At 47.0% G+C, this 13,343-nt stretch overlaps 1 protein-coding gene across 2 annotated transcripts in view; it reads right to left on the bottom strand.

Moving 5' to 3' along the window:
* The window catches only part of LOC141087866 (putative calcium-activated potassium channel subunit beta), a 917,788-nt gene that overhangs the window by 322,372 nt on the left and 582,073 nt on the right, over positions 1 to 13,343 (bottom strand). For both annotated transcript variants that reach the window (XM_073573696.1, XM_073573695.1), the window contains exon 3: positions 6,907 to 7,102. In XM_073573696.1, the coding sequence (XP_073429797.1) occupies positions 6,907 to 7,102 (196 nt within the window). The remainder of the gene's footprint in view (positions 1 to 6,906; positions 7,103 to 13,343) is intronic.

Raw genomic sequence — 13,343 nt, 5'->3', positions numbered from 1 at the left:
AGCAGGGGGGGCCCACTCGTTGGTGACGGCACTGGCACAGGGCCCCTGATAGTACGGTGGTGTGTCTGATGGCGGGTGGGCCGAACCTGCACTTTCATCTGCAGCTTCCTCTTTGTCACCGTGTAAGATGGAACTGTATATGGGAAGGGTAACCTGAGTTTCATCAGGGTCAGATTCAGGCCGTGTAGCATGCGAGGGGAATGTAGTGGTCTGGGTCAATGTACCAGCAGATTCATCGAGCAGTGGCTGGGCATCAGTGCACTTGTGTCGCCCCCAGGAGTATGGTCGCCACAGTGGCATTACCTTCCTCCTAGGGAGTGTGATGTCATGCTTGCGAGCAACGAGGATCTCTCTAGCAGGTTAACTGATTGGGCGGCGTTATTCCCACGAGTCATGACCCTCCAAACAGCGTTCATGAAGGCAAAGTGTTTGTTTTACGTGGGCAGTATGGTTGCAAAGCTGAACCTTAAAGGATTGTCCAGAAGGGCACCACCAGGAGTGGAGCCTACGGTTTAATTCGACTCCACCTGGGAAACCTCAACCATGCAAGCTACAGAAAAGATGCACACATTGCAAGCTTAATTCCGTTAACGAATGAGACTCCGTCATGCCCCGCTGTCCGAGTCCGGCTTACTAGAGGGACACGTGAGGCTCTGGCACATGAGATTGGCCAATAACTGGTGTGTCATGCCCTTACATGTCTGTGGCTGCATGTGCGCTACACTGAAAAGGCCAGCGTTTGTCGCTTACAGGTGAAGATAACCCGCTGAACAACGTTAGTGATGGGGATCTGTGACTACAATTATTACCCACGAACGATGATTTCCCAGTAAGTGCAGGTCAACCGCAGTTCCGGAATTAGGCCTAACCGTCATTCCTGAAAAAAGGAAAAACTTACGTGTGCAAACCACAGGTGCTGTAGCTTGCTTAACAGCTCGCCAGCCGTTCTCAGGCCCAGTATGGATTACACGTGATTGCACAAAGGTGAGAAAGGGTACCATATCCCCAGATAACATGTATGGATAGCGTACACATTCAAAATATATGTCTATACATCAGGAGGCAGGCTCAGACGGTGTTAGGCCCAGTATGGCTTGCACGTGATTGCACAAAGGTGAGAAAGGGTACCGTATCCCCGGATAACATGTATGGATAGCGTACACATTCAAAAAATATGTCTATACATCAGGAGGCAGGCTCAGATGGTGTCAGGCACAGTATGGATTTGATGGCCCAGACTACACAGCGGAGGAACAGGGAGAGGTAAAGATTGTAAATGCTCGGGCCCTGCCCAATCAAAGGGGGCCCACTCGTGGGCGTCGGTACTGGCACTGGGCCCCTCATAGTACAGCGGTGTGTCTGACGGCGGGTGTGCACCACCACCATCAGAGACACTTGATTGCACTATGAGGGACCCTGTGCCAGTGCCTGCGCCCAAGAGTCGGCCTACCCACCTGTCCAGTGCAACGGCACTCGCATGGTGTCGTGCGCTAGGTGGTGACCACGGCCATGCGGGGGGGAGGCAGCACAGTTAGGGAGTTTTTGAAAGTGGTATACGTTGATATTGGACATTCAGCTGATGCAAAAGGCGAAATAGGTCAAGTCCCAGGAAGAGGTGGACCAAAGCAAGCCATTTTTCTGTCACCCTATGTGTCATCAGGGGAAGGTGGGACAAAATCCTTCGAAACCCATGCATGGTTCATTTTAATGAAGGTTAGATCATCCACATTTTGGGTTGACAGACGGGTCCTTTTTTCTGTCAGGATTGATCCAGCTGCACTGAAGACTCTTTCCGATAGCACACTTGCAGCTGGGCAAGCGAGCTCCTGTAAGGCATATTGTGCCAATTCAGGCCAGGTGTCCAGTTTAGCGGCCCAATAGTCAAAGGGGAATGACCTGTGTGGGAGAACATCGATATGGGAGGAAAAGTAGTTTGTAACCATAGTTGACAACTGCTGTCTCCTGTCACTTTCCATCGATGCAGTATTACCAGTTGTGTGAGCGGTACTTGAAAAATCAGTCCACAACATTGTCATGAAACCCCTGTCTCCAACGCCACTTCTGCTGTGTGCACCACGAACACCTCTGCCAAGCTGCCCCCGGCCCGTACGGCTCGTGTGAGAACCATCACCGCTGCTGTGTGCTGGGAATGCCTCAAGCAACCGATTTACCAGAGTTGCTTGTTTATTAGCCAATATTAGGTCAAGGTTCTCCTGTGGCATGATGTTTTGTAATTTGCCTTTATAGCGTGGATCCAGGATGCTGGCCAACCAGTAGTCGTCATCGTTCATCATTTTGGCAATGCGTGGGTCCCTTTTTAGGATCTGCAAGGCATAATCTGACATGTGGGCCAATGTTCCCGGTGTCAATGATGCACTGCGAGTGCTGGTTGGCAGAGCACTTTCTGGAAAATCCACATCCCTCCAGTCACGCACAAACCCTGTACCAGACCTTGCCACGCCAACATTTTCACTTGCCCCACGAGATGCATCCTCCTCCCCTAAGTAATCATCCCCATCATCCTCCTCCTCCTCTTCTTCCTCCACCTCGTCCAGGAGAGGTCCCTGAGCAGACAATGGCTGAATGTCATCAAGGATTCCCTCCTCCTCTTCCTCCTCATCAACATTGGCTGCAGACGCCTGCTCCTTAAGGTGCGTCAAAGTTTGCATGAGCAGACGCATAAGTGGGATGCTCATGCTTAGGATGGCGTCGTCTGCGCTTACCAGCCGTGTGCATTCCTCAAAACACTGAAGGACTTTACAGAGGTCTTTCAGCTTCGACCACTGCACACCTGTCAACTCCATGTCTGCTCTCAAAGTGCCTGGCCGTGTATCCTCACACAAATGCATTATGGCCTGCCCATGCTCGCAAAGCCGCTCAACCATGTGCAGGGTGGAGTTCCACCTTGTTGCAATGTCGATAATGAGGCGGTGGTTGGGAAGGTGGAGCAATCGCTGCAGCTTCTGCATATGAATGGAGTGTACAGGCGACCGGCGGATGTGCGCGCACAGTCTTCGCACCTTCTGGAGCAGGGCTGTTAACTCCCGATAATTATTGAGGAAGCACTGCACCACCAGTTTCAAGGTGTGAGCCAAGCATGGTATGTGGCTGAGTTTTGAAAGGGCTATGGCTGCCACAAAATTACGGCCGTTATCACTAACTACCTTGCCTGCCTCAAGATGTACACTGCCCCCCATGACTCAGTGGCAGCTGCAGATGGAGTGCGCTCTGTGGACGAGCTTTCGCTTCTGGAGAAGGAGGAGGAGGGACGAACGCCTACAGCCAACAGTTTCCTATACCGTGGGCTAGGCAGCACTGTCCCACCTCCGCTGTCCCCTGTGGACCCTGCATCCACCACATTAACCCAGTGCGCAGTGATGGACACGTAACGGCCCTGGCCATGCCGACTGGACCATGCATCATTTGTGAGGTGCACCTTTCCGCTCACTGACTGCTTGAGTGCATGGACAATGCAGTCTTTCACATGATGGTGGAGAGCTGGGATGGCTTTGCGAGAGAAGAAGTGGCGACTGGGTAGGTCATAGCGTGGTACTGCATAGGCAATGAGTTCGCGGAAAGCTGCGCTTTCCACCAACCGAAAGGGCATCATCTCACACGAGATTAGTTCGGCAATGTGGGCGTTCAAACCCAGTGTACGCGGATGAGAGACTGAGTACTTTCTTGACCTACTCATAGTGTCTGGGAGGGTGAGCTGGACTTGAGAGCTGCATATGGTGGAAGTAGCGGTGGACAGGGCGGACTGAGAGAGGGTTGATGATGGTGATGGAGTTGTTGTTCTTTCTGATGGCCTAGAATCAGTCTTTCGTTGATATAACAGTGGGATTCCCTGACTGCTGTGGCCTTGCAACGACACCTCAACATTTGCTGCTGTGCTAACCGGTAGGCTTACAGTGGGGGAAACAATGTAGCGTTGCTGACTACCTTCGTTGTGATCAGTTGCACATGTGGCACTTGAGGTTTGGTGTTGTGTCCACGCTTGCAAGTGCATGCTGGTTAAATGTCTAAGCATGCAACTGGTATTCAAATTTTTCAGATTTTTCCCTCGGCTAAAGGTCTTTGCGCACTTCTTACAGATAACCTTGGCCTGATCATGAGGATTTTGTTCAAAAAAGTGCCACACTGCACTCTTCCTACTTTGGCAGACATTTTGCGGCCTAGCACGCTGTGATCTTTTGACCCTCTGGACAAGCTGTCCAGCAACTCTTTTGATTTTTGGAAACTGTCTTTGGAGTGCTCCGGGTCTGCCAGATAACAGCTGTTGCGATGTCGATGTCTGCTGTGGATGCTCCTCATCTGAGCTATTGGAAGCAGCACCCTCTTCCCCCAATGGATGCCAATCTGGGTCAACAACTGGGTCATCCATCACCTCCTCTTCAATGTCATGTGCACCTTCCTCTGTGTCACCGTGTATGGTGGCATAGTGTGCGGGAAGGGGCACCTGAGTCTCATCAGGGTCAGAATCTGGCTCTGTACACTGCGAGGACAATGTAGTGCTCTGAGTGAATGTACCAGCAGAATCATCTATCAGCGGCTGTGCATCAGTGCACTCCATGTCAGATTCATCTTGGCCTGGGTAATTCACCATTTCACTTGATAATCCTGCCATGGTATGTGAAAACAGCTCCATGGAGTAATCAGTAGTATGACCTGCGTCATCCTTCAATCTTGGTTGGGGTGAAGGACACAAGGAAAGGTGTAGTTCATGAACATGAGCCTCCAACGACGACTCAGTGCTTTTACTTTTTACAACTGAAGAAGAGGAGGCGATAGAGCTGGAGGCTGAGTCAGCAATGTAAGACAAAACTTTTTCCTGATGCTCTGGCTTTAAAAGCGGTTTGCCAACTCCTAGAAAACTAAGCCTTCGAAGCCTTATGGAGCCAGACGATGACGCAGGCTCAACACCTCCTGCATTCGGTCCTATTTTGCTCTTGCCACTACCATCAGATCCACCACCAACACCATCATTACCAGCTGCCAACCCCCGCCCAATTCCACGGCCTCTTCCACCAGCCTTCCTCATTTTTTGTAGAAATATAGACAAAATCCAACAAACTATATAGTAATGTAAAACAAGGTACAAGGTGTCTATAGGACGGGGAGATTATGATTTTCTGCACACACTTGCGGACACTGGACACTTTTGGATTGTGTGGCCCACTGAATATCTGAGCGCTCTGTCACAGGCTCGATGGCACAGGTGTGAAAAAAGTGACTAGAGGATAAGGGAGATTTTGAATTTCTGCACACACTTGTGGACACTGGACACTTTTGGATTGTGTGAGGCCCACTGAATATCTGAGCGCTCTGTCACAGGCTCGATGGCACAGGTGTCAAAGAAATGACTAGAGGATAAGGGAGATTTTGATTTTCTGCACACACTTGTGGACACTGGACACTTTTGGATTGTGTGAGGCCCACTGAATATCTGAGCGCTCTGTCACAGGCTCGATGGCACAGGTGTGAAAAAAGTGACTAGAGGATAAGGGAGATTTTGAATTTCTGCACACACTTGTGGACACTGGACACTTTTGGATTGTGTGAGGCCCACTGAATATCTGAGCGCTCTGTCACAGGCTCAATGGCACAGGTGTGAAAAAAGTGACTAGAGGATAAGGGAGATTTTGAATTTCTGCACACACTTGTGGACACTGGACACTTTTGGATTGTGTGAGGCCCACTGAATATCACAGCGCTATGTCACAGGCAGAAATTGGCTAGTGTATCACAAACTACAAGGTGTATGTAGAATTGGGCAGAATAGGAATCTCCCTAGAGTGTAGGTCTGTAAGAACGGAACAAGTCCTCCACTTATCCTTCCACAGTGACACACAGATAGCTTCACTGTGGCCGTGATAACAGCCGTTACACGGTACTGAGAGGAGCGTGCACGTACACGGCTGTCCAGTGTACGTTAAATTGTCAAGCTCCGTGTTTTTTAAGTAAACGGACTGACACACGCTGTCTCTCTATTGTTTTGAATGTGATCAAACAGCAAATATATTTAACTGTTTGAAAGCTAGACAAAACTAGTAGGTGCAGGTCTGTAAGAACGGAACATGTCCTCGACTTATTCTCACAGAGTGACACACAGATAGCTTCACTGTGGCTGTGATAACAGCCGTTACACGGTACTGTGTGAGGAGCGTACACCGCTGTATGGTGTGAAAAAATGCACGCTCAGTACCTCAGCAGGACAAAAAAAAATTTGGGATTGCTTTTGAAAAAGCAGTTTGCAGAGCAGTGGGTAAACAGCAATGCAGCTGTCAGGAAGCCTTAGAAGGCAGCCTAACAACCAACACCACTGATACACCACAATATAGCCTCCCCTTGCACTGCACACACAGTGACTGGTGTGTTGTACAGGCAAAATCGCTAGCAGCAGAAGCAGTTTTTTTTTCTTCTTCCCTGCCTAACGCTCTCCCTACAGAATCAGCAGCAACCTCTCCCTATGCTAAGATCGGCAGAAGTAAGATGGCGGTCGGCGTGCACGCCCTTTTATACCCCCTGTGACGCCCACCAAAGCAAGCCAATCACTTGCATGCCCTTCTGAAAGATGGTGGTGACCCGTGCCTATGTCATCACGTTGCCCACAGTGTCCGTGGATCCTGATTGGCTGAAAAAGAGAGCAAAACAAACTTTCGAAATGCGACTTTGGCGCGTAAGTCGCCGACCTCGTGGCCGACCTCATCCTAGGGTCGGGTTTCGTTTCATGAAACCCGACTTTGCCAAAAGTCGGCGACTTTTGAAATTTTTCGACCCGTTTCGCTCAACTCTACTTATGACTGTTGTGTTTGGAACTGTAAAGCGCTGCGGAATATGTTAAATAAAGAATATTATATTATTATTATATTATTATACAGACAAACAAACTTTGGCTCAAATTACCTTGTCATTCCATTCTGAGGATTCCTCTGTGTGATATAGCATGAACACATCTTCTGAAAAATTCACATTCACCAATACCTCCAGGCATGGGTATTTTATTATACTCTCAGGCTTTGTGTTGGAATTATGAATACAGTTGACTCCATCTTTTAAAGCAGCTTGAACAAGGGTACAGTTACTTTCTGCAGTCCATACGCTATGAAAATAATCATCAAATTAGGTTTTGCTATTTTAAAAGTAGGGCGTTAATTTATGCAAAGCAGTTCATGTAACATTTGACACACAAGTTACGGTCACATACTGTATCTTCCAATGTTTGAAGAATAGAAAGAGGGACAGATGAAGCCGTGTGTTACAGGCGCCATGGCAAATTTTCACCATACCAATAGCCAGACCCCAATCCACCAAAAATTAGCATTTCTTTCTCCCCTGGCAGGAGGATTTGTAACTGACAGTGAGTGAAATTCAGCAGGCCCCCGAGATTGCAGGGCATAGACCCAAATCCGAGACTATTTGCTGTGTCCAGGACAGATGGAACTAGAAATGAGCAGACTGATTTATGTGTCTTTGGTCCAGATTAGAGATGAGCGAATGTGTTCAGAAAATGTTCACCAGTTTGAAATTTGGCGCAAACGTAGCAGATTCGGATTACTGTTTGCTTTGATAAGCATTTTTATTCAACGTTGACAAAATTTGGTCACAGTTCGGTAAATCATCGCATTTCTATTAATGCTTTTGTTATTACATTGGCTATGATAGTGGTGCTCTATGATGGTGTTGGGGGGATGTGTTTGATGAGGGGGGTGTTGAGTGGTTAGAGGAGCAGTGCTCTCTTCCCCCCCTTAACTTTATGTGTGTTGATTCCGGCAACCAATCAGGGAGCCTAAACCATCCACAACGTCCAGACACAAGGATTTGCGTCATTGGCTGCTGAAGTCACATGTCCCAGCAGGGGATTACAGAGGATTAATTTTGTGAGGTAAATATTTCACTGACTGTTTTTAAAAAATATTTTACCTCACAAAATGTATCCAGTCCGATATTCTGCTGTTATGTCAGTATTGTCTTTTACTTCCTTCCCTGCCCAGGAGCTCTAGTATGTTCTGTACATGGTCAGACACAGACAATTTTTAAAATTATCTTTCGCTCGTAGGAAAACCCCTTTAAAAAGCAAATATCAACGCCAACATGGGGTAGACAGGTCAAAGAAGAGAACACAGACAGGAGAAGTTAGCACATAGGGAAAGAGAGAGTGGATAGATGGGTGAGAGATTCTCAACGCTGCAAAGCCTGCCCCCATCATGACATTATCACACTCCCAATGCGATAGTATTGGGCCTCCATCTAGTTTCAGCATGAAACTCTTTTGTGCTGCTAATATTGTGCGTGAGCCAGGAGCCCACATTAGAGAATCTAGTTTGCTGTTGTAATAAAAGTTAATAATAATAAATTTTATTTCTTGTTGTTGTAATACTGTCTTCCAGAAAGCAGGCCACATTTTAGTATCTAATCAATTTTTGCTCATATTTTTTCTCTGCCCGAGAGATATTTAAAAATCTAAATTGTTTGCTCTAATACAGTGCTCCTCAATTCAGGGGATATTTCAATAGCTAATAATTTTGTGCTGATATTTTTACTCTGTCCAGGAGTCTAGATTTGAGAATAGAAATTGTGTGTTCTAATACCGTGCTCCAGAAGGCATGCCACATTTCAGCAGAAAAATATTTTGTGCTGATAATATTTAGGCCTAGGCAGAAGTCCACATTTGAAAATATAAATTCTTTGTGGTAATACTGTGGTATAGGACTAAGGCCACATTTCTCGAGAAAAATATTTTGTGCTGGTAATATTTTTGGCCATGCATGAATCCACATTTGAAAATACAAATTGTTTGTGCTAATAGACTGTTACTGAAACAAGGCCACATTTCAGCATAGAAATATTTAGTGCTACTAGTTTTTCTCCAGCCAGGAGTCCATATTTCTAAATCTAAATTGTTTGGACTAATAGTATGCTCCAGAAAACAGGCTACATTTCAGTATATAAATTCTTTGGGCTAATTATGTGGCCCAGTCAGTAGGCCACATTTCAGCATGTGACAGGGCTTGGACCAGCATTTCTAGCTTAAAGATTGACCAGTAACCAGTTGATGAGTGAGAGGTTTATGCCTGGTGGTCTGAGAGCACTGCTAAATTCAGGCAAGACACATGAAGGAAACCCAAATTGGAGTGCAAACAATTTAAACATTTAAGGGCAGACACCACTAACATGGCATGAATTTATTTTATATATTTATTTTATTGACTTATATAGCGCCAGTAATTCCATAGCGCCTTACAGACATTATCAATGTCCCTTGAGTAGAAATAGTATAATAGGTCTCTGACACCCCTTCCACTTGTTAGGGCTGTCGGAACGCACTAAATTATAAAATAATAGTAGGCACGTTCGCCGTCCGAGGTCCACCGTGCAGAGTTGGTATGCTGCTGCTAAATAATGGCAGATGCACAATATGGCACACGCGGGTTAGACGTCAGTACTCTGTGCTGGGCAAACTCTGTTACCTCACAGAGCCGCACTAATGCTAATACACAAAGGCCGAGACTGTTCACACTCACAGTGCTCGGGGAGATCACCGCTTGGTATATGGTCACAGGACTCTGGCCCCAGGACATAGGACCAGTGTCCCTCTAGACCTACCGAGTGTGTGGTGTCACAGCTGTGAACGCTGCTAACAGAAGCTGACTGCCGTGAAGCGACAGTGCCTGCCGTGGTACGATGGTGCCCTAAGGCAGGCGACACCATCAGACGCTAGTGCTGGGAAGTGACGAGCACTTGTGGCCTATGGCTAGCCACTAGCTGACGCTGACTCTGCAACTAATTCCCTGACCACATACCTAATATCAAAGGGAGGGGAATTTTAATGAGTCATTCACCTGGTGCATGCATCCGTCATCATCCACACATATAGCAACTAGAGCAGTAGCATAGCTAGCAGGGGGGCAGAGGGGGTGGTCGCCCCAGGCCCCTTGCTCTGAGGGGGCCCACCCACATCCAGAGCTTCTGCCAGTGTTAACCATGTCAGAGTGTGCAGCTCACCGATGCAGTTAAGCTTCTCTGTATAGTGCAGGGACACTATACCTTTAAGCTTCCTCCAGCAAACTGTAGACATGCCCACACTGCACCCTGTGTGTCTGCAGGAGAGACATCACCACAGCCTTCAGAGCAAGACAAGATGCTGTGAGTAAGAACTCGGGCTGCTGCATGCATCAGGGGCCCTGAGGTGTCTGTGCAGTGATGAGGGGCAAGACGATGCTCCCCTCCTTGCAATTCCTGGATGGTTTATTGTTTGTGTTTGTGGTCTTGTATCTGAGGCACAGTAGATTTGTGGTGGCTACTTGAACTTTTATACAGCTCAGAAGGCATCTCTGTCAATGCAAATCAGCTGCCATAAATCTCCTTGTGTCTCAGAGCCACTGACATGAGTGGTCAATATCATGCACTGCCCTAATAGATGTCACCTCGGCTGCAGGACAGCACAGAGAAGAATATGTGACTTTCCCTCTTCATATACATATATATAATATATACACAGATAAATGTACAAATCTATAGTAGCAAGAAAATGAAGGCAGAGCACCATTAACAAAATTAAAAAATTGTGTTTTAATAGCTCATTGGGGCTCAGCAACATTTTGGCTCTACTGAGAACCTTTTCCCAGGAGAACCAAAACACTTTTTTTTTTCCATTTTGTCTAAATGGTGAGCCGCCTTCTTTTTTTGCTGCTATATTGAAGATCGGTAAATGCCTGGAATGTTTGGCAGCCTTATATTTTAAATATTTCTCTACATATACAGTATATACACACACACACCCTGTGACTTGGTCCTGTAGCCAGGGTGAGGGTCCTATCATCTCATATTGTAAATCCAGGGTGGCAAGCATGAAAACCCAATTATAGTATATTACTTTTTATAAAAAAAAAAATAATCCCCACAAAGTTGAGGATGAATATACAGTATATACGTATATGATAAAGAGCCAAATAGAAGAAAATATAAAAAGCCAGCAGGTGCGTATAGCTGATCACATATAGACCCCTGAACGTATACTCAGTCTGGATAAGACCCCCCAAAAGCAGAAAAGGGAATAAAAGAGAAGACGTACCAGGGGGGCACAGTTTCTTCTTTACATGAGTAATATTTTACCTCACTCACTTCTAATTCCCTCTTTCTTTCCAGTTCCCTCTTTGGGGTCTTGTCCAGACAAGAGTATTTCTTTTAGGGTCACCTGGGTACATTCAGGGAGCTATTCCCATATGCTGGCCTCTATACACACCCACTATCTGTTTCTATTTTCTTCTATTTAGTTCTTTGCCTTATATATCAGAGCTGTGCAAGTTGCAGCCCACAGATAGAGACCGACAGAGACCAGAATCAAAGGAATGGGAGCTACAATGGGGGCCATTATACAGTGTTCGAGCTAATTCGGGGGTCATTGTACAATGGAAAAGCTAATGCGAGAGCCAATATACAGCGTGAGAGCTAATGCAGGCGTCATTATACAGTATGAGAGCTAATGTGGGGCCAGTGTATGCACGGGTCAATATACAGTATGGGAGCTAATGCAGGGGCCATTATACAGTGTTAGAGCTAATTTGGGGGCCATTACACAGCCGATGAGCTAATGCGGGGGTCATTGTACAGCATGGGAGCAAATGTAGGGGTCATTATACAGTACAATTTAAAGGCTACTGTGGGGGCTATCATACAGTATGGGGGCCTATATACAGTGTGGGAGATACTGTAGGGTTTGTCAAACTGGGGGTTATATACAGTATGGGAGCTATTTTGAGGGCACAACAGAGACATTCTGCTATGTATAGGACATTATTATGTGAAGCAGTTAGAGGAGCTCTGCTTTAGTACCACACAGCAGGTACAATAGTATGGACACATACAGCAGCAGGGGCTCAGTATTGGGGTATCAGGTACAATAATAGGGACAAATACGGCAGCAGGGGCTCAGTATTGGGTTGAGTAGTTTGTGCACGTTGGAGATAGATGGGTACTGGGCTGGAAATGTGATAAGTCAGATGTGTCTTTGTTGTAATCTCTGCAGATGAGTCATGGTTGCAGAAGTCGTCATGTCAGTCTGAGTAAGATACAAAAGTGAACGATTATCAGAAAGAACATAACCTGTAAGTTATCATCTGTAACTGTATACTAAACTCTTGTATATTCTGCAGGACTGGCATCTACCACTATGAGGTCACCATATGGCGGTAATATCAGTATTGTTTTTTGTATAGAGATTTGTTTTAGTCACAGTGCAGTCATCTGCCAACCTAAGTTGTAATCAGGGTTACCGGCTAGGGGCCCTCTAAGATTTTTCGTCCTCCCTAAGCTAAACCCCTAGCTACGTCTCTGAACTAGAGTCTATACTAGCGCATGGCAAAGCGGCCATGCGGACCTTTTATAGCCATGCGCTTCTGGGACCTTCCTGATGCTCCAGATGGACCAATCGGAACAGGAGAAGAACCTGAGCATGTGACTCCCGATCCCCAATGGGAGATCATCTCATGAGCATGCTCAGTGGGCCGAAGGAAGGACTTAGCCTCTGGTCTTTTGCTGCTGGCAAGGCCGCATTGCCATAATTGAACCAGAGGTGGTAGCCGCAACTGAACCCACAATGCTGGTGTGGGCTGAACGCCAGGATCGTGAAGTCTGCTGAGCAGACTCCACTGCGGCTGGAGAGGAATGGGAGACTGAAGGTGGCAAGGCTCGGGATTCCCGCTGTGCAGCGCCTGGAACCCGACGCCTAACACCACTACAGGCAGATTGAAATCCAACTTGGAGTCTACACATTTCATAAAATTGTTTGTAACATCAGCACTAGTACCAACAGAAGACACGACAAAGGTGTCACAGACTGCAATAACTTGAGATCAATGCAGCACACTAAAAATGACACAATTGCCCAGTCTGAGACTGGGGTGCAAATGTCATTGGAGATCCATGACTTGTACATCTTGATGAAAGCTAGGTGGTCTACACATTCAGGGGAAAGGTGGATGTGCTTATCTGTCAGGACACCACCAGCAGTGCTGAAGATACTTTCTAAAGGTACTGTCACACTTAGCGATGTACCAGAGATCCCGACCAGCGATATGACGCGGTCAGGATCGCTGGTACATCGCTAAGTAGTCGCTAGTGAGCTGCCACATAGGCAGATCTCACTAGCGACATCGCTGGGGACGGGGATCGCTACTTACCTGTCACACCAGGCGATCCTGCGTCCTCCCGCCCGGCTCCACGCGTCGCTCGTCTTCACAGCAGGAAGCGCCACAGGAAGCTGACGACGAGAAACAGTCCTGAACGTTCTCGTGAGATCAGCGATAACCAGCGGGGGAGCCGGTCGTAGGTAAGTATCAGAC

The sequence above is a fragment of the Dendrobates tinctorius genome, unplaced genomic scaffold (assembly GCF_039654945.1).
Source record: "Dendrobates tinctorius isolate UK_male_01 unplaced genomic scaffold, ASM3965494v1 ptg000036l, whole genome shotgun sequence".
Classification (NCBI taxonomy): Eukaryota; Metazoa; Chordata; class Amphibia; order Anura; family Dendrobatidae; genus Dendrobates; species Dendrobates tinctorius.
Note: the sequence above shows the minus strand (reverse complement) of the source record. Positions and strands in the feature narration are given on the sequence as shown.